The following is an 18,841-nucleotide window of genomic DNA, read 5'->3' as shown; positions in this document are numbered from 1 at the left end:
GGGTCTCGGCACTGTTGATGCAGATGGGATGGTGGGTATGGTCTGAGAAGACCATATGGGTCGTCGGGATTTCAGGGAGACGGGGTAAGGGACATCGACAAACCCTACTAAGGGTGGGGTGTGCCGGATCTTGCGCTGCATGCCTGAAATCCAAAGATAAGTTTCTTTTTAAAATTGTATTCTTTAATGTTGCCTTGATTTTCTGATTGTTTAGTATGTTAGGTCCGGTTTTGGGGGATTTGTGATTTTCTAGAGAGAGATGGATAGGGAGATAGAGGTAGACAGAGATAGGAGAAAGCATGGATGTGTTCATTTTTTGGGATTAATTAATGGGTTAGTGCACAGGGTCAGTGAGGAGAGAGTCACAGAAGGGTGTATGGCAGGGTATGGCTTTTCGGTTTTTCCTTCTGATTGAATAGGGTATGTACTGTTTCAAACTAATTGTTTATTGTTTTGTTTTCCTTTTGCTTTGTTAGAACCAAAATTTTCTGGTGTTTGCTTCTCATTCCTTTGTTGGTTGATTTTTTTTTACCCATCTCTTGGTTCCTTATGTATTCCTTGGCTCTGTCTAATTTTTGGTTGTGGGCTGATGCTTGCAGGTGAACTATGTGCACGGTTTTTTGGACGAGTTAGGAAGATCCACATGAACTGGTATGCTGCTTTGTCTTTCTGTTGGATTTTTATGTTTATGTTCTGTTGCTCAGAGGATTTTAAAATATTCTAAATCTGTTTTGTAAATGTGCTTAAAGATTGAACGTGTTCTTGAGTATTAGGCATGTTGTTTGGATTGAATATCTGATTGAATATTGGAGAAGATAGAGGGTTAGTTCCTTTGTTATGAAAAAAGGAATCGCTGTCAGAACAACAAGGATAGAGGGTTAGTGGGTGAATGGTGAAGGGAAAAAGGTAGGGAAGATGATGCACATGGAGTGTTGGGTGGTCACTTTCATTAAACAATAACAATGCTTGGAAAACCCTAAACCTTGATTCAGTTTTTTGTAGGTTCCTATCGAAACTTTAACGATTTGGTAGGTCTTGACCGAATGGTTAAGTTATTTCAGTGGATACATGCCAAAATATTGAATCCTTTCATTTGTCACAGACTCACGTACTCTAAGGCTAGAGCCTACTGAAAATACGCATAGCTTCAGTAGGTATCTGCTGAAACTACATATAGTTTTGAAAGATACCTGTTGAAACGTGTACAGTTTTGGTAAATACATGCTGAAACTTTATGTGGAGAGTATGGAGTGGACTATGTGATTAGTTTGGGTAAGGTGGATGTTCTCTAAATTATTTAGGGTTGTCTTAAGGTGACGTCATTGACACTTTGAAAAAATTATTATACACTCCTAAGTGTATTTGTTGGAGAGTGCACGGTAAGGCACGTAATCTCTCACATTTTGTTAGAGAAAAAATGATGAACTTTATAGGATGATCGCCACAAATTCCTATTTGTTAAATGGTTTCGTTAAGTACTTTAAAATCTAGTGACTTATATTAGTCGAGCTCAATGTAACGTTCTAAAACTCTAATTTCCTGCTTGACAACTTAGTTATATGGGAATGATTGTTATTATTTTGATCAGATTAATTATTTAATGTGGCTAGAGAATGGTTTTATGCTTCGTCAGTTCTTAAATATGACGTATATTGTGAATGGCGATGTGATGAGACATAATGATTTATATGTTGGATGAAAGAGAAATCATGATTTTCATGGGGGTTTGTTATGTAGCCTGAGTCCAGGAATTTCATGTTGTCAAGTTATAATAAATGATGGAGGTATGCTATACTTTTCTGCTTGAACTAAATGTGATAAACATTTGATTTTGTGAGTGATGAACTACGAATAGTTTGATCCTTGTTTAGGGTACGTAGGTAGTCTGACGAGGAGGTTAGATGCAGCCATAAAACTTACGAAAAATTATTACGTAGTTGGATATTGAGTTATGCCTTGTACATATATCGGAGGCGGGATATGTTAGATATACGGATGCTGGATGACGTCACGCGTCGATCCTGGACGTATGTTGGGTTCGGGGCGTGACAATTTTAATGGTATCAGAGCAAATGATCATACTCTGTAATATGCAGTGTTCTCGAGTTCTTGTTGGTGTGAATGATGATATGCATTATGGTTGCATGATTTCACAATTTTTGTGAATAAAGTGGCATGCATGTAATATATATGTGTGTGATGCATATATGATTTACATTGTGATTGTGATGCAATTACCATGGTGATTATGAAATTCCGTTAATGTGGATTATGAATTTCATTGATATTGCATTATTTTATAAATTTTATTTATGTGCACTGCCTATATTGTCAATCCTTATGAAATGCATTGGATTATTTGAACGTGAAGGAATTTACTAGAATATGAGCATTTGACTCAAGTTCTGGATAAATCTTAAATTGGATTGGTATTATGTTATGAGTTGTGAAAATATTTGAATGTAAAGTGATTGTGAACTGGTTTTTTGTTAAACAATACCAATGCTTGGAAAACCCTAAACCTTGATTCAGGTTTTTTGTTGGGTGGTCACTTTTATTAACTAAGTTTATCTTAAGTAAAAACACCATAACACTAAAGGTTGTTGAATAATCTTCAATCCATTGCATGACAAATTGAATATAATCTCGAAGAAACGTGTCACTCTGATCTTTCTTCCAGCATTTGAACGCCAACATACCTGCCCAAAGAACAAAATTTGGTGTGGGAAAAGAACAACTGTATATTCTTACACAAATAAATAAAAAAAAAGCAATTTAAGGACTTAGTTAAATATTTACTAAGTAGTTGTATTATGTACAGGTAATTTCTTGTGGTTGTGTACTTAAATGTACATGTGTAACATGCATACCTGCCCAACATCATAAGCGTGGCTTGAGGATTGGTCCCTGGTGATAAATTGAATACAGATCCATCAACAACACGTAATGCCTTGATCCCCATGACCCGCAAATCTTCATCAACTACCTTTCCGACCACGCATCCTCCATGGTAGTGCCAAAATGTGGCTACTGTATCTCGACAAAAGGTTTTAAGGGATGCATCATCTGACTGGTTCATTGGTAAAGGCGGTCCAAAAAGGTTGAAACCGTCTAGACCTGGCAAATCTCGAGCCTTATACGGTTTCAATGAGTTTGTTTTTAATAAATCACCCATTTTTCTCACGGCACTAACACAACGAGAAAGGTCTGCCTCCTGTGCAAAGTAGTTGAATTTGACATTTGGAGCAACTTTGACATCATAGGATGATTGCAGTTTAAGAGAACCATAGGAAAAGGGTCCTGGAGATTTGACAGAAATTTGCCCGAAACTTGAATTTATGGTATTGGGAATGGTTGGACTAGGGAAAAGACTAAAGATCTGAGTAGAATATGGCAAGCCGGAGTTAGTCTCTATGTAATAATCACTTGAGATACCAACAACCTGTGTAGTAGAAAGTTCTATTTGAAACGGGGGCAAAATGGTAACGTAATTACGAGGATTATCACGCATAAACTGCCCGATGTAAGGTTGTGGATGAACAACTGGGATTTTAAGAGATGAAAGGTAAGATTTTGGGCCAACACCACTAAGTAGTAGAAGTTGAGGACTTCCAAGTGCACCTGCACTCAAGATAACCTCACCCTTACCACGTATCAATGCCCGATGAGACCTCCCGTTAGAATCACTGTATATGATTCCTTTAGCTGACAAACCTACATAAAATCTATATTAGAAGGGATGTGTTATCCACACACCTCTTTTTACTTCTCACACACCTCTTGTTAATTTCTGTCCGTTGATCTTTTTTAATTCATCCGATCCGACGGCCGAAAACAAAAAATGTGTGAGAGAAGTAAAAAAATGTGTGTAGATATCACACCCCTATTAGAATTGAACATATATTTAATTTACAAGTAAACAGAATCGATTCAAATCCTTCAAATATATCAAAGATTCTTTCTTTTTAATGCCATGATAGATTCAATTTCTGTTCTATGGAAATTTTGTTGAGAATGAATCCTATATATATTGATGGAATGAGCTACTCCCCGTATAGTCAATTGGTTTTATGGTTGAACCTCAACTTTCTTCAAATTTAAATGACCTATAATTGTATATATCAAATGTGTTTGGATACCTGATGCTTTGGAAGAGAAAATGATCCTCTCTACTGTGGCAAGAATTGCAACTCTCAGGTTTTTTGGATGTCCTTTATTTAGGTGTTCCACAGCTCCATGTCTTTTTCCACGATCGTCAAAGAGCGTAGCCGTGACTTTACTTCCCAGAATGTGATCCACAGTCAGTCCATTGTCTGGACGAACGCCAGCTTCTACCATCGCATCTTTCACAACAGATTGCCAGTGTGATAAATTCGGACGGAATGCTACAGTGTTTTCAACCCATTCATATGAATTATTGACTAAGTTCATGTCCAATTTAATTCCTGATTTCTCGTAGAATTCACCGTCGGCTCTTGAGTATAAAGCAACATTGATCATACTCCCCCCGCCTAGGACCCGTCCTCTTAAATTAGCTACACCATCTTCTGATGTGAACCTCTGGGCCGGCGTCTTACCGTCATCTTCTTGCATGAAATTTGCAAAAGTCCCATTGGCAAGCAACACATTTGGATATGCTGATGGAATATTGCCCCTTTCTAGAAGGAGCACGGAGTAGTTTGCAGATAAAGTTGTTGCCAACGGGCACCCTGCCGTGCCCCCTCCCACAACAATGTAGTCATATTCTTCTTGTAATGGTAGATCAGTTGCGTTACGTACAAATTTCAAGTAGCTAAAATCTGCATTATATGAACAAAAGAGATGAGGAAAAAAGTTTATATAAGGAGAACTGTTTTTTATTAAATTTATTTGTCATGTAAGTTACTTTGAAAAACCAATGGGACTTTCAAACTATATTTACCAAGGTCATCAGATGGATTGGCGAATGAGGGAACCCCTGGTTGAGGGCATAACCCAAAAATGTACAAGAGCAATAATATAGCAGCAGTTGTTGATTTCTCCATATTGTTTTCGAAGCTAGATATACGTCTTTCTATCCTGAAGATAAAATATATATACAAAAAAATGGTTAGTTTCATGCCAGGTTTTTTCATATAGAAATAATAACATGCTTATTGATAATATCTGGTTATTATAAAAAAAAAAATTGAAATTTGGAGAACAAGTAATGAAATCATGGCCATGATTTAGTTGAGAACATTTCACAATGCTCATAGATGACTCATCGTTAACGATAAGTTATTTTAAAGCATGCACATATATCATATCATAAACAAGAGACAAGATTTACCTCAGACCAAAATATTGCCCTTGGTTTTGAAGCTATTTCCAATAACTCCTTAATCACAATGGATAGATCTTGATATGGAAGGACTCCGATTCCTTCTTATATAGATGCCCGGTAGGACCTGAAAATATGGTTGGTGCCAAATTTTAGCTAGGCATCTGTCGTTGTACGAATTTTATTTCTTCAGTTCTTATGAGTCCGAATTGGTTGGTTTTTAACAAAGGTAAAGCTGAAATATACCGTTATGTAAGACATGGAAGGGGGCGGCGATTAAATACTGACCAGGATACACGTTTTATAATAGTGGAGAAGTTACACATGTGTTATAATGAGTTTGGTCAACTAAATAATTGTCTCACAACTGTAGGAGAGGGCTCCTCTATATGGGAGGGACTGATATAAATTGGATTGCGGAACAGACTGAAAATCAAGTCGAAAGGCGCAAATCGAGCAGCAAGAATAAAGCTTTATAGATTAATTTAAGTTTCAGTGTTTGATTCGGAATCATTACATGTTGTTTTAAATAGACTGACGATGCACATCAAACTCATTGTTATAAGGTGTTGACGTTTCGAAGAGATTGTTGTTTTTTATTTATTTGTTACTTGTTTAATTGTATTCTTTTTTAGTCTCCTAGAGTTTCTAGGGCTATATACACGAGGAGGTACCGCAGATAAAATGTTTAGCGTGTTATCTTATCAATTGTCATTCAATTTTGTTTGATATACTTTATGATAAATTTCAATAATGTTTTCTTTGGTTTATCTTCTCGAAGTGGAATTGTGGTCATTCATAACTTATCCAAACATATCAAAATTAATTTATAGTATTTTAATGCTTAAGTAGCTACGTAATTGATATGTATAGCTTGATGAATGCAACAGGTCGTCATCCTTCTTTTATTCAGCGTTCACTCATCCCTCAGGTCTGCGACTATGAAGTTCCTTCTAGCCCCTTATGCCCTTCTGCATTTTGGTGGTGACTGTTGTCCAATTTTACACGCCACTGTGGTCCTCGCAAACTTCCAAAATAGGTAGTTTTCGTTATCCAAAACACTGAAAAGTATTTTCTGTAGGGCCGACTTCTTTTTTTTATTCAAGATACACAAAACAAGTCGCATGACGACGAAAAACTTGTATTATATAAACGCCGTTCCATTTCCGGAGTGATTTTTCAACGTAAATATCCTTCTCCTTTTTCCTTTTTTCTTTCTAATGAATCATCCCGCTAATGTTAGGAGATGAAAAGTAAACTTCGATCCATTGACAAATTGTTAGGAATGTCGGTACTACAAGATAGAGACTGAACAAAATACAGTAGAAAATAGATACCAAGAATTTACGTGGTTGTCAATTTGTGCCTACGTCCATGGTACAACGATCAATCTTCACTATATGAAAATGATGAGTACAACATGAGTAGTCTTGCCAAGCAAAAGACATGGTTTGATGGATACAAGAAAGTATAACAACACTTTCTCTCACACTAAACTTCACGCACACAATGTGTAGTGGAACACTCTCACTCTTAAACTTGAAGTGGAACAACTCTTATAATCCTCACTCTTTGAGTGGAAAACTCTGACTTCACCTCATAATACATACATGCACCCCTATTTATAATTGAGTATTGACTTATACACAAGCCCGCCAACTTGGGCTTGCATGACAGCCTCAAAATTATTCAAACAGCTAGAACTTTCTAGCTTATGCACTTCACCTACTTAAACATTGCTAGAGGTATCTAGCATATTCATGCTATTTTCTTGTAATGGGGACCAACTTAACAAATGCTAGAATTGTTCAACATACTCCAACCACCTCACTTGCTTAATAGAATAATCTAGAACATTTATCATGGGCAAAACCATATACCAACACAAATTACCCCAAAAAAAATTTGCCACGGAAAGATAAGTGGCCACTAGCTGTGAGATTGAGGTCGACGAAGGAAACTAACACGTTCCCATTTGCAATAAGTGATCCATTCTTAGGTGACCTGCCATGTGCTCCTGCATGCACTCGCTGCTACCTACATTTACTGTAAATTTTGTTTAATTGTTTGTGTTTGGTCATCACCCCTAGAAATGAGGTTTTAACCAAAATTGTCCTGAAATTTCATAACTTCTCAATTTGGGTTTTGAGATTGTTCATCATCAATCACTTTGGTCATTCTGTAAAAAAAATTCATTAAATTGAAGGTATTTTTGTCAAATCAACTCCCCACTTGAATTGGTGAACTTCAATATAACTAAGTTTTTCATAGAATGACCAAAATAATTGACAGTGGACAATATCAAAAACTATTTTGAATAAAAAGCCACTAGAAAAGTTGTTTCACAAGTGAACTTCAATATAACTAAGTTTTTCACAAAATGACCAAAATAATTGACAGTGGACAATATCAAAAACTATTTTGAATAAAAAGCCACTAGAAAAGTTGTTTCATATAGTTGTGTTGCGGTCCAAGTTAGGTTTTGATCACCCTCTACATGGCTCTGGGTCTAAAATGTTATAGGGCTATTGGCTCTTTTATAGCCCAAAATGAAGAAAAAACCATCTTCAATGGAGGTCCAAGCCAAAGAAAAAAGGAGACCCATTGGGCCAAACTCTAGCCCATGGTCATCAAGCTAGGCATTTGAAGCTAGTCAGCCAGCCCGAAAGCTGGGTCTAGCTGTCAGCAACGCAGATGCTAGCTGACGTCATCTAGCCATTAGATTTGAGATTTTTTTTTTAAGACGAAATTTATAAAAAAAATTTCTAATTTTTTTCCCTATAAATATCCAAGTCATTTCTCACATCTTTATCACCCTTTCATAGTATCTTACCTCATTTTATTTCAATTTTTCGGATTCTTTAAACTCCTATCCTTTTTTTTTTAAGCAAAACAAACATAGCATTCCGAAAAATTAGAAAGATTACATAAATAAAGATAAGAAATATAAAGAGTTACTCATTTATAAATATGGTAGTTTAATTAATTCAATTAACCAATAAAGTTAAAGAACTTAAAAAACAATAAATTATTGAGGGGACTAAAAAATAGCCCCATTCAGTTGGAGATGATATATAAATATGGTCTAACAGTGTTCATTAAAAAATAATTTTTTGCAAGACTATAATCTGGACGAGAGCTAAAGATGGCCAATTCGGTTGGAGATGACCTTAGTATTTTTTGAGAATTCTTTATATTTCTCTCCTTTTTACAACATTTTACAAAAGGACCAAAATGCTATATTGCTTTGAGCACTCACAACTTCTCCCTTCTAACTCGAAACCGTGTGCTTATGTCAATGGGTTATGTGGTAATTTAGGCTATTGTATGCATCGTTCAGTATATTAAATAGAACATGTCTAGATCCTTGGACGCTAGTCTAGTTTGAACATTTTTTCTACTACTACAATATTAGCTTTAGATGTCGGACGATCCTGGCGGTTAATAAGCCATTCTGACGGATAAAAGATATCCGACACATAATTTATTTACTGTCGGATTAAAGTTACTTTCTGTCGGATATATACGACATAAATTACTGGCGGATTTTTCCTGGCGGATTTAACCGCCATAAAATTATTATAACCCTCAGTTTTTTTTTAATTCTTTTTTTTTTTAATATTTTTAACATATTCTAGCAGTTTCTAAGTTAATGGTGACGGTTATAACCGACAGAAATTGACTATTTTATTATTTTAAAATGTTACATTGATTAAAAATAAATAAATAAATAAACAAAAGGTTTAAATTTTTTGTTTTTTTCACTCACGGTCCCGTTACCTAATCTCTGAATGTTTTTTTTTTTTTTTTTGCGATTTTTTACACATGCTATCTCAGAGTATATACAAACATATTTGATGGTTGGATCGTTGAAACTAGTTTCCTAGAATGCATATCCTATCAAATTGATAGATTTAACAAATACTTAAGAGTTAATGTTATACTTCCATTAAGTATAAAAAATTATCCACTAGTGTAAATATTTTAAATTGAAGATCGAATTCGTTCAATGCATTCTTATAGGGTTGAGGAGTGTAGCTGTAAAAAAATCATCAAAATCGGAGCTAAAATAACAGTTAAATTGCGATTTTTTGTTTATAACCATCGAATTTTTTTGTTTCGTTACTTAATCTCTGAATGTTTGTTTTTACAATTTTTTACGTATACAATCTCGGAGTATGTAAAAATATGTTTGACGGTTGGATCGTTAAAAAAAGTTTCATAGAATGCATATTGCATCAAAACTGTAGATTAAACAAACACTTAGAGTTAATGTTATACTTTCCCATCAAGTATAAAATAAGATTTTATGATATCCACTAGTGTAAGTATTTTAAATTGAAGATCGAATTCATTCAATGCATTCTTATAGGGTTAAGGAGTGTAGCTGTAAAAAATCATCAAAATCAGAGCTAAAATAATCGTTAAATTTTGATTTTTCGTTTATAACCGTCGATAACTTTTGTTTTGTTACCTAATCTCTGAATGTTTGTTTTTTGTGATTTTTTACGTATGTGATCTTGGAGTATGTACAAACAAATTTGACGGTTAGATCATTGAAAAAAGTTTCGTAGAATGTGTATCATGTCAAAACGGTAGATTAAATAAACACTTAAGACTTAATGTTATACTTCCATTAAGTATAAAATAAGATTTTGTGGTGTCCACTAGTGTAAATTTTAAATTGAAGATCAAATTTATTCATTGCATTCTTATAGGGTCGATGAGTGTAGCTGTAAAAAATCATTAATATCGGAGCTAAAGTAACCGTTAAATTGTGATTTTTCGTTTATAAACGTCGAAAACTTTTGTTATGTTACCTAATCTCTTAATGTTTGTTTTTTGTGATTTTTTACGTATGTGATCTCGGAGTGTTTACAAATAAGTTTGACGGTTTGATCGTTGAAAAATGCTTCGTAGAATGCGTATCGCATTAAAACAGTAGATTAAACAAAAACTCTAGTTAATGTTATACTTCCATTAAGTATAAACTAAGATTTTGTGGTATCCATTAGTGTAAATATTTTAAATTGAAGATCAAATTTATTCACTACATTCTTATAGGTTCGAGGAGTGTAGTTGTAAAAAAACATTAAAATCGGACTAAAATAACCGTTAAATTGTGAATTTTCTTTTATAACCGTCGAAAACTTTTGTTCCATTGCGCAATCTCTTAATGTTTTTTTTTTACGATTTTTTACGTATGCAATCTCGGAGTGTGTACAAATAAATTTTGACGGTTGGATCATTGAAAAAAATGTTTCGTAGAATGCATATCGAGTCAAAATGGTAGATTAAACAAACACTTAGAGTTAATGTTATACTTTCCCATCAAGTATAAAATAAGATTTTGTGGTATCCACTTGTGTAAATATTTTAAATTGAAAATCAAATTCATTCAATGCATTCTTATAGGGTCAAGGAGTGTAGCTGTAAAAAAATCATCAAAATCGGAGTTAAAATAACCGTTAAATTTTGATTTTTCGTTTATAACCGTCGAAAACTTTTGTTTCGTTACGCAATCTCTGAATATTTTTTTTTTTTATGATTTTTTACGTATGGAATTTCGGAGTGTGTACAAATAAGTTTGACGGTTGGATCGTTAAAAAAAATTTCGTAAAATGCATATCTCCGTTAAATTTGCCTAAATTTTTAAGTGGGAAAAGTAATTTGTGCTAAATTTTTATTTATGTTTTTCAAGTATTGATTACACAAGATTTAGTTTGTGTGATGACATTTTCATTGTACAATTATCATTGGGAAATTTTATTTAAACCCTTGCAACCTCTTTTTACACCCAACTTAAAATTTTGAATATTAATTGTCTATTTTACCCTATTGCATAATTACTATTAAGTACAAAATAAAATTAATAATAAAGCTCAAATTTATCAATAAACCCAAACACTATAATTAAACCCTACGATCATTCTTTGTTTATCCTACATTCATTATGGCTAACGTGTCTCTCTATGCTCTCTGTTCGAAGACTCCCGCTTAAATCTTGGGACCTATAATTAAGGAAATTAAATATAATCAAATACAAATTAATCATCCATTCAAACTAAGCACCTCCACAAAATTAAGGAAATATAAATAGAAAAGCACCAGGGTTTAGGTATTGAAAGTATGTCCCTTACCAATCCAATACATTGGCCAACCCAAGGGCAGTGATGGTCGAATCGCTTCACGCAGTTATTGCATATGGAACAGTGAGAACAACGAGAAGGTCTGTAAAGCATGCAGGTGTCGCAAAATTTGAACTTCACAGTAATACCATTGATAACTACTTCCTTCATGTCACTCATGGCTTTCCCTATGACAGGACTAACAAAATTGGCGCTGACTGGTGTAGGAAGAACTTTAGGATCTTTTGAATTGGGTGTAAAAATAAATCTACATATTGAATTGGGTTTATGGGGGTATATTAGGTATTAAATTTGAGTTTAAAGAGATATTAATAGTTTAGTTAAAAATCAAAGGGGTGTAAAGAGTAAGTTTGGTATAAAAAGAGATTGCATGGGTTTAAATAAACTTTCCCATTATCATTTTGTTTCTTTATTGCATATTTTACATTGGTTATTATCTATTAAACCAAACAATTATTTATTTAATTTTTAAAAACCTATTCTATTTAAATACATATTATTTATTTATTTATTAAACCAAACAATTATTATTTTATTTTTTAAAATCGTACCAAAATTTTGGAGGGAATTTAAAATTTTGGGAGGGAATTTTGGAGGGATTTTTGCCGCCATAATGAAAATCTTTTGTCTGTTTTTATTTTAAAAAAAAATTCTGTCGGTTTTTATTTAAAAATGTTTTTATCGGTTTTATTTAAAATTGTTTCTGTCGGTTAAAACCGACAGTAATGAAAATTTTCCAAAATAAAACACCACATCTCTTCCTTGCGCCAGTGCCTTCTCCCTTCCCCCTTTTCTTCTCTCCTCATTTCCTTCTCCGTCTCTTCTCCCTTCTCCTTCTCGCTTCAATCACCATGGATGAACAATTCTAGAAGCAAGCTGAAGCTGTGAAAATGCATGCCGACTTAAAGTGGATATGTACTGGGGAGATATGGGCGTTGATCTCTGGGATGCATATACATGGAAGGAACAAACTGAAAAATATGAGGTGCGAGTGTTTTTTTTTCTTCATTTAAAATATAGAGAAATGTGTATGTATTAACCTCCATTTTATGAAACCTTTTCTTCGATGTTGTTTCCTCAGTTCATTTGGCCATTTCTTGGCTACTCTGATTTGTTTCATTTTTTTTTTATATTTTTTCATCAACTAGTCACAAAATCACAACAAAATTACAGCGATTTCCATGGAAATTTCCTGGAAAATCCACTGCCATTGAGACTCAGGAGGGTTAATTTTGTCAAAGAAGACAAGTTTGGAAGTTCCGAAAAACGTATTTTTACCCAAATCCAACTGCTCCAAACTCGAGCAGTTTTTCAGGTCATCCTTGAGGCTTCCGTACAATCCATTGGAGCCCAAAGAAAGCCTTTTTAACGATGGAAGCGAGCAGATTGCATGCAATGGAAGAAACCCAGAAAGGTTGTGCTGGGAGAGGATGATTTCGGAGACGAAGCCATCGGAGTCGCAGACGATCCCTGTGAAGTTGCAGACCCAATTGGGTGGAGCCCAAGTAGTGAAAAGACTTGGGTTTGAGGTTTCAAGGGATTGCTTGAAGTTTAAGAGAGGTTGAAGCTCGTCGGATGTGGATGGAGAAAACAGGGAAAGGAAGAGGGAGAATGATGGTACGAATATGAAAATTGCAGAAAGTGCAGTGAATGTTGTCATGTCCTTTTTATATTTTTTTAATTATTAATCTATTTTCTGTTGGTTTTAGCCGACAGAGATGGTTTGATTTATTATTAATATATTCCCTGTCGGTTTTATAACCGACACAAGATCTGTCGGTTTTTATATTTTTTTGTCGGTTTTATCCGATAGAAAATGCTATTATTTATTCATTATTAATTTATTCTCTATCGGTTATATCCAACACAAATTATGTCGGTTTCAGAGTATTTTCTGTCGGAAAATTTATTTCCTGACGCGGGCAATTCTGTCGCTTATTATATCCCCCACTGCATACAATTTCTGTCGGATTTTGCTTAAAATCCGACAGTAACATATGTTTTTTGTCGGTTTTTGAACCGTCAGTTATAGATAATTTTGTAGTAGTCCAGTGTTAAGACGTCAACACTTACATGTAACTACTTTAAGATAAAAATGAATTACAACCTCCTAATGTTGTTACAAATTTAGAGAGAGAGAGAGAGAGAGAGAGAGTTGTGACACACCCCAACCGAAGCAGAGGCATGCTGGCCGTCACGCGCCGGCCAAGGTACGGCAACACACGCCGCCCACGCGTCGGGACTGACACACTCCGACCCGGAATGTCCACTAGGACTCCAAATCGAGCTGTGCTAGCTGACACCTGGAATGTGACGAAACCATAAAGTGATGATATGGAAAATGCAAATAAATTTAAACCTGAAAGTGCATAAATATCAGAGTGCGCTGTCAGTGGGTATGGACCCATTTCACACGCGTTGTTAGAGCATAAGTAAAGTACAGTAGTGTGGGTAAATATCATACCCTCAGAAGTAGCCACCTGAACTGAGATATGCCACGAGTCCTCATCAATAAAGAAACTTTGTTACAAGAACCTGGAGGGGCGCAAAACAAAAAACGTGAGTGGGCAAAAATAAAGTTTTTCAAAATCATTTCGATATCAAAAGCTCTAACCCCTTGCTGGAAAACCTGTATAATTTCCCAGAAAATAGAATACATATTTATAACAAAACCGTGAGGGCGTAGTCGGGGCCCAAAGTGGACAATATCGTGCTACGGTGGTGGAGCGGGCCCGAGAAGTGGTTCTGCCAGGGCCGGGATTTGACAGTTGCCTATAAAAAATTTAGAGATAAAAAGAGGGAGGGTTTATGACATTATTATCCTACATGATTTAGCAAATTTTCTCCCTTCAGTATTTTTACGCAAATTATGATATTCATGGTTTGGGATTCGAAGAAATCCTCTTGGTAATTTTATTTGATCTTCCATTAAAAGACAAACAAGTATTTTCAATTCTACGGGAAAATTGAGGGTTGTAATTTGTAGTCTTTCATTGAATGGTAATTCAAATTTTGTCACCAATCATCGTAGCTAAACACATTTTAAGAATTAAAAAAATATATATATTAGGAGCCTATTTGAGACAAAAAGGGTTCAAAGACCAAAAATGATTTTCACATACTCTTTTAGTTTCTCATATCTTTTTGTATAATTCTAATTATTAATTCTATTTGATTTATTTAATTTGACGGTCATAAATAACAAAGATATAAAATTATAAATTTGACATTTAATTTATTTTTTTCCTTATAATAAGAGAAGAGAAATGGTGTCATATATTGGACCAAACAAAGGGACGAAAATGTAAATAGACATTGCTTTTGAAAGAAACTATAAGTACGAAACTATGAATCCCTTGGCCACGAGTCTCCCTCCTCTAGTAGCCACAACTAGGGGTGGGTTCGGTTCGGTTTTTTTCCAAAATCGGAAATCGAACCGAAATTACTGTTCAGGTTAGTTCGGTTCGATTTCTATCGGTTTGTGTTCGGTTCGGTTTTTTCGGTCTGGTTCGGTTTTCAGTCCGTTTTTTTTTCGGTTTTCGATTTTCCAACCCACCCCTACTAAGTAATGAATTTTTCTCATAATTTCTTTAATTTTACTGCATTTACATATGTGAAAAAGAAAAAAAAGTAAACTCACACAACAAAACATATTTAAAAATGAAAAAGTTGCACGTATTTTTTTAAATCACTGTGTAAAATGACTTGAAAATTTTCAGCGACTAGAAAAAATTTGCAACCACAAGGACTGTAGCTGACAACAATTTTTGAAACTGGCACTGGTGGTATGTGGATCGTGTGCAATGGGGACAAAAATATAAATGTTTCTATGTAAGTGTATTTATTCACAATTTTTAGAAGGGATTAGTGGTATTTTTCCTTGAAATCTTTATTGGAAGGTGGTATTTCATCTGAATTTGCCTTACTTTTTAACTTTTAGGAGGTGTGGTGTTGTTGTATGCAGCATCCTATTGCGATCAAAGAAAAGATAAACTCCTATTCTTTATTTTGTCTAAAACAACTAAAACAGAAAGCCCTTCAAGTGGTATAGAATTTGTAGCATTTGTAGAATCTTCTTACACAAGTTTTGATGCAATGCAAATTTTTGTTTCCTGGCTGTGTCTAGCAGTGAACAAGAACGAGTTCCTTAACTTACCTGGAGATTAACAACTTTTAGTTGAGGGTTATCGGGCAATGACGGTCTCAGAGGATACTTCTCCTCCACATACTAATCCAAACACATTGTACTCGGAACAAAACTGACAGTACAATGTCAGATCCCATGTCAGATCCCATTGACCATATTCTTAAGTTTTTGAAATCTTGGTATACAATGGCATTGGACTTTAAATGTTGCTACATCGCCTGTATATATATTAGCACTTCTGTTGTTCGAAGGATCATGTGGTAGAGTCTAGAGACCACCAGATAGAGGATTTATTTACACTGTGCAACATGCAATTCTCATTATAATATGCTTCTTTTCTGGTTTGATCTATACAATTGGTTGGAGAATCCATAAATTTTTAGCTACAGTGTTTTTTTAATTTTATTTATTTATTTTAAATTCAATTGGCAATCATTGTTCTTGCTTGTGAATGTGATTTTCTCTTGTCGTTTGGTGGGACTACTTTGCAGGGATGGGAATCAACAAGTCCTGCTGTTATTGGCGTGAAGAGAATGGGTGATCTGGATTGCGAACCATTTCAAACTGCATATGCAAGAGAAAATATCCAACGGACGAAGCAGCAGATGACCAGGCAGCAATGCTGTGCTCTTTGTGGGAGGAATATCTTGCAGATTCAAGCTGGTATCCATTCAAGATGAGCATGGATCCTTCTGGAGTTGCGAAGGCAAGTATTTTAACTTGTAAAGCACTATCAAGTATCCATAGAATACAATTGATTGTTGCTCCTATTACACCAGCTTGTACTTCTCATGAGTGCATGTGGTTTCACTTAAAAAAGTTATCCATGTTATTGTTCCATATCCAGTTTTTGTTCAGGATATATCTAAGCGCGACCGGTCACGTGAATTGGCATTTTCATATTTACTACGGCCTTTCTTCTTCAAGGTTTAGGTTTAGTCCTGTGAATTTGAATCTTCATGTATGCCTCCTATAGCCTTTCATCTTGAAGGTTTAGGCTCTGAAGCTCGTACTGGCTAGGTTTTGTATAACAAGGAGCTTGTTCTGTGTGTTGAGTCAGGCTCCATTTATATGACATTGCCAGCCGTGTAGTGTACAGTCTATTCACATTTTGATTGCCGTTCTTTTGGTCCATCATTATCATGCTCTAACTTTGTTGTACTCAATTGATTTGTTCCAGTACATCTCATTTCTCATGCCCTTGTAACTGGATTATGTTTGTTTTAACCATACAGCAAACTATTGATGAGAAAGATGACAAACTGAAAAATTTAAAGGATGAGTACGGTGTTCATGTTTACAATGCTATGACAACTGCCTTGCTGGAATTGAATGAGTATAATCCCAGTGGTAGGTACGCAATACTAGAATTATGGAACTTTGAGCAAAGTAGGAGGGCCTCACTGAAGGAGGGTATCTCAGCTTTACTGAAGCAGTTTGAACTCCAGAAAAGGAAAAGAAGCTGACGGTCCGTACATTTCGTAAATTATTCTGGTTGTACATTCTCTTGTTACTTGTTTTGTTTGATCATACGTGTTTCACATCACTGAATTTCGAAGGGCTAGCTGGAGGAATTTGGATGGAAGTATATAGTTGACAACATCTTTTCTAATTTCTATGAAGTTCTCGTGAACACACACAACCCCTACACACACCTAGGCGCACCCTATGGTTTCTTCAGAATTACCCGGTTCTAACAAGTTTAGGCAGTTCATGTTGATTGTTTTCCTACATGCCAAACACACAGATGTTTTTCTGAAGACCACTCATCACTTCACACTGATATAGATATGCTGACGGTAGATTTGATTTCGATCAATTCCTCATGTTTTCTCCTGTATCATAATTTAGTTTAACCGGTGCCACTAATAGTTATACTCTTAATTTCCTGTTAATTAACTCATCATATATAGCTTCTAACCACACGCCGTTATCTAACAACTTGGTAGGAAAGCTTTTGGCCATTTTGTGTGTATACTTGTTAGTGTAAATTGAAATATAGCTCAGTAAATTCGGGAACTCTCATTCTCCGACAACTATCCTAGCGTTGTGGTAGGCTCCACGACACATCATCACTTGTCATCAATGTGGGAGATGGGGACTGCAAGAAAACACATTGATAAAAAAAAAAAGGTTATTTTTTGCGAATGAAATATTTGAATCGTTGTTTGGATGCTGCGCATGAAGTATGATTACATTTTTCTTAATTTTGCATAATATGACTACATTTTTTTTTTAATTTCGCATCAATTTGAACGGCGTCAAATGCTTGGAAAACCCTAAACCTTGATTCAAGTTCACTACTACAAATCCATTTATTGGTGTCGCTATGAAAACCGCCAAGAAATGTGTATTACTGTCGGATATTAAGCAAAATCCGACAGAAAACGGATGCAGTGGCGGATATAATAAGCGACAGAATTTCTAGCGTCAGGAAATGAATTCTCCGACAGAAAATACTCTAAAACCGACAGAAATTGTGTCAGATCACTAGTACAAAAACATGTTTGCGCGACGTACCTAATTTTGCGCAACGTAGGTACACCTGCGTCACGCAAAGGTTTTTTTTTTTTTTTTTTTTTTTTTTTGCATTACTAAAGAAATCTCATGTCATAAAATTTAATTCTTAAATTGGATTAATTTTAATTATTAATATGCATCAATTGACGACCTTTTGTTTTCTTCCTGTTAATTCCTTTGTCTTTGGCTACTTCTGGGACGACATGTCCTTGAGTACTTGCGGTGAAGAAAGAACAAATTTTATGAATAAGAAAAAAATAATTTAAACAATTAAAGAAAATTAAAAATTGTTAGATGAGTAAGGACCGTAAGGTAACACCGATATGACATGCAGTTGGGAAAGACGAGAGCAATGTTCCAACATCAACTTACTTATAAGGTCTTTTCTTGAGGAATCAACACTCAATAACAACCATAAGCTTTTTGCTCAACCGAGAAAGAATTCAACCCTTTTTTTACATACATTTTAAAAATAACAAAATATTAATTATTTGCAAATTTGCATTTTTACGTGTTTGTAATTACATCTTTGCCGTATGTTTTTGGATTTTGAAGTAGAGCTAGCCGTAATTGTACTTTGGTATGCATTGACAAAATTTTAGATACACCCTTTAATGCTAATCCAAATCAATAATGAATCTATTGAAGGATATTTAAAAAAAAAAAAACTTTGCGCGACGTAGTTGCCTCTACGTCGCGCAAAGATGTTTGGCGCAACGTAGC

At 34.9% G+C, this 18,841-nt stretch overlaps 2 protein-coding genes across 3 annotated transcripts in view; one reads left to right on the top strand and one right to left on the bottom strand.

Annotated features, from left to right (window-relative positions):
* The window catches only part of LOC126616885 (uncharacterized), a 57,843-nt gene that overhangs the window by 6,033 nt on the left and 32,969 nt on the right, over window positions 1-18,841 (top strand). The window lies entirely within an intron of this gene.
* On the bottom strand, window positions 2,504-5,564 carry LOC126616876 ((R)-mandelonitrile lyase 3-like). Its single transcript, XM_050285007.1, has 5 exons — window positions 5,312-5,564; window positions 4,922-5,058; window positions 4,140-4,799; window positions 2,871-3,714; window positions 2,504-2,699 (listed from the first exon to the last, which is right to left on the bottom strand). Exons 2-5 carry the CDS (start codon window positions 5,022-5,024, stop codon window positions 2,660-2,662), a joined length of 1,647 nt encoding a protein of 548 aa, XP_050140964.1. The 5' UTR covers window positions 5,025-5,058; window positions 5,312-5,564; the 3' UTR covers window positions 2,504-2,659.

The sequence above is a fragment of the Malus sylvestris genome, chromosome 3 (genome assembly GCF_916048215.2).
Source record: "Malus sylvestris chromosome 3, drMalSylv7.2, whole genome shotgun sequence".
NCBI lineage: Eukaryota > Viridiplantae > Streptophyta > Magnoliopsida > Rosales > Rosaceae > Malus > Malus sylvestris.
Note: the sequence above shows the minus strand (reverse complement) of the source record. Positions and strands in the feature narration are given on the sequence as shown.

Coding starts and splice junctions, on each gene's coding strand:
- LOC126616876 (XM_050285007.1), bottom strand. CDS start 5,024: ATGGAGAAATCAACAACTGCTGCTATATTATTGCTCTTGTACATTTTT. Junction 4,800..4,921: donor CAATCCATCTGATGACCTTG/GTAAATATAGTT, acceptor CATATAATGCAG/ATTTTAGCTACTTGAAATTT. Junction 3,715..4,139: donor TTTCTCTTCCAAAGCATCAG/GTATCCAAACAC, acceptor GATTTTATGTAG/GTTTGTCAGCTAAAGGAATC.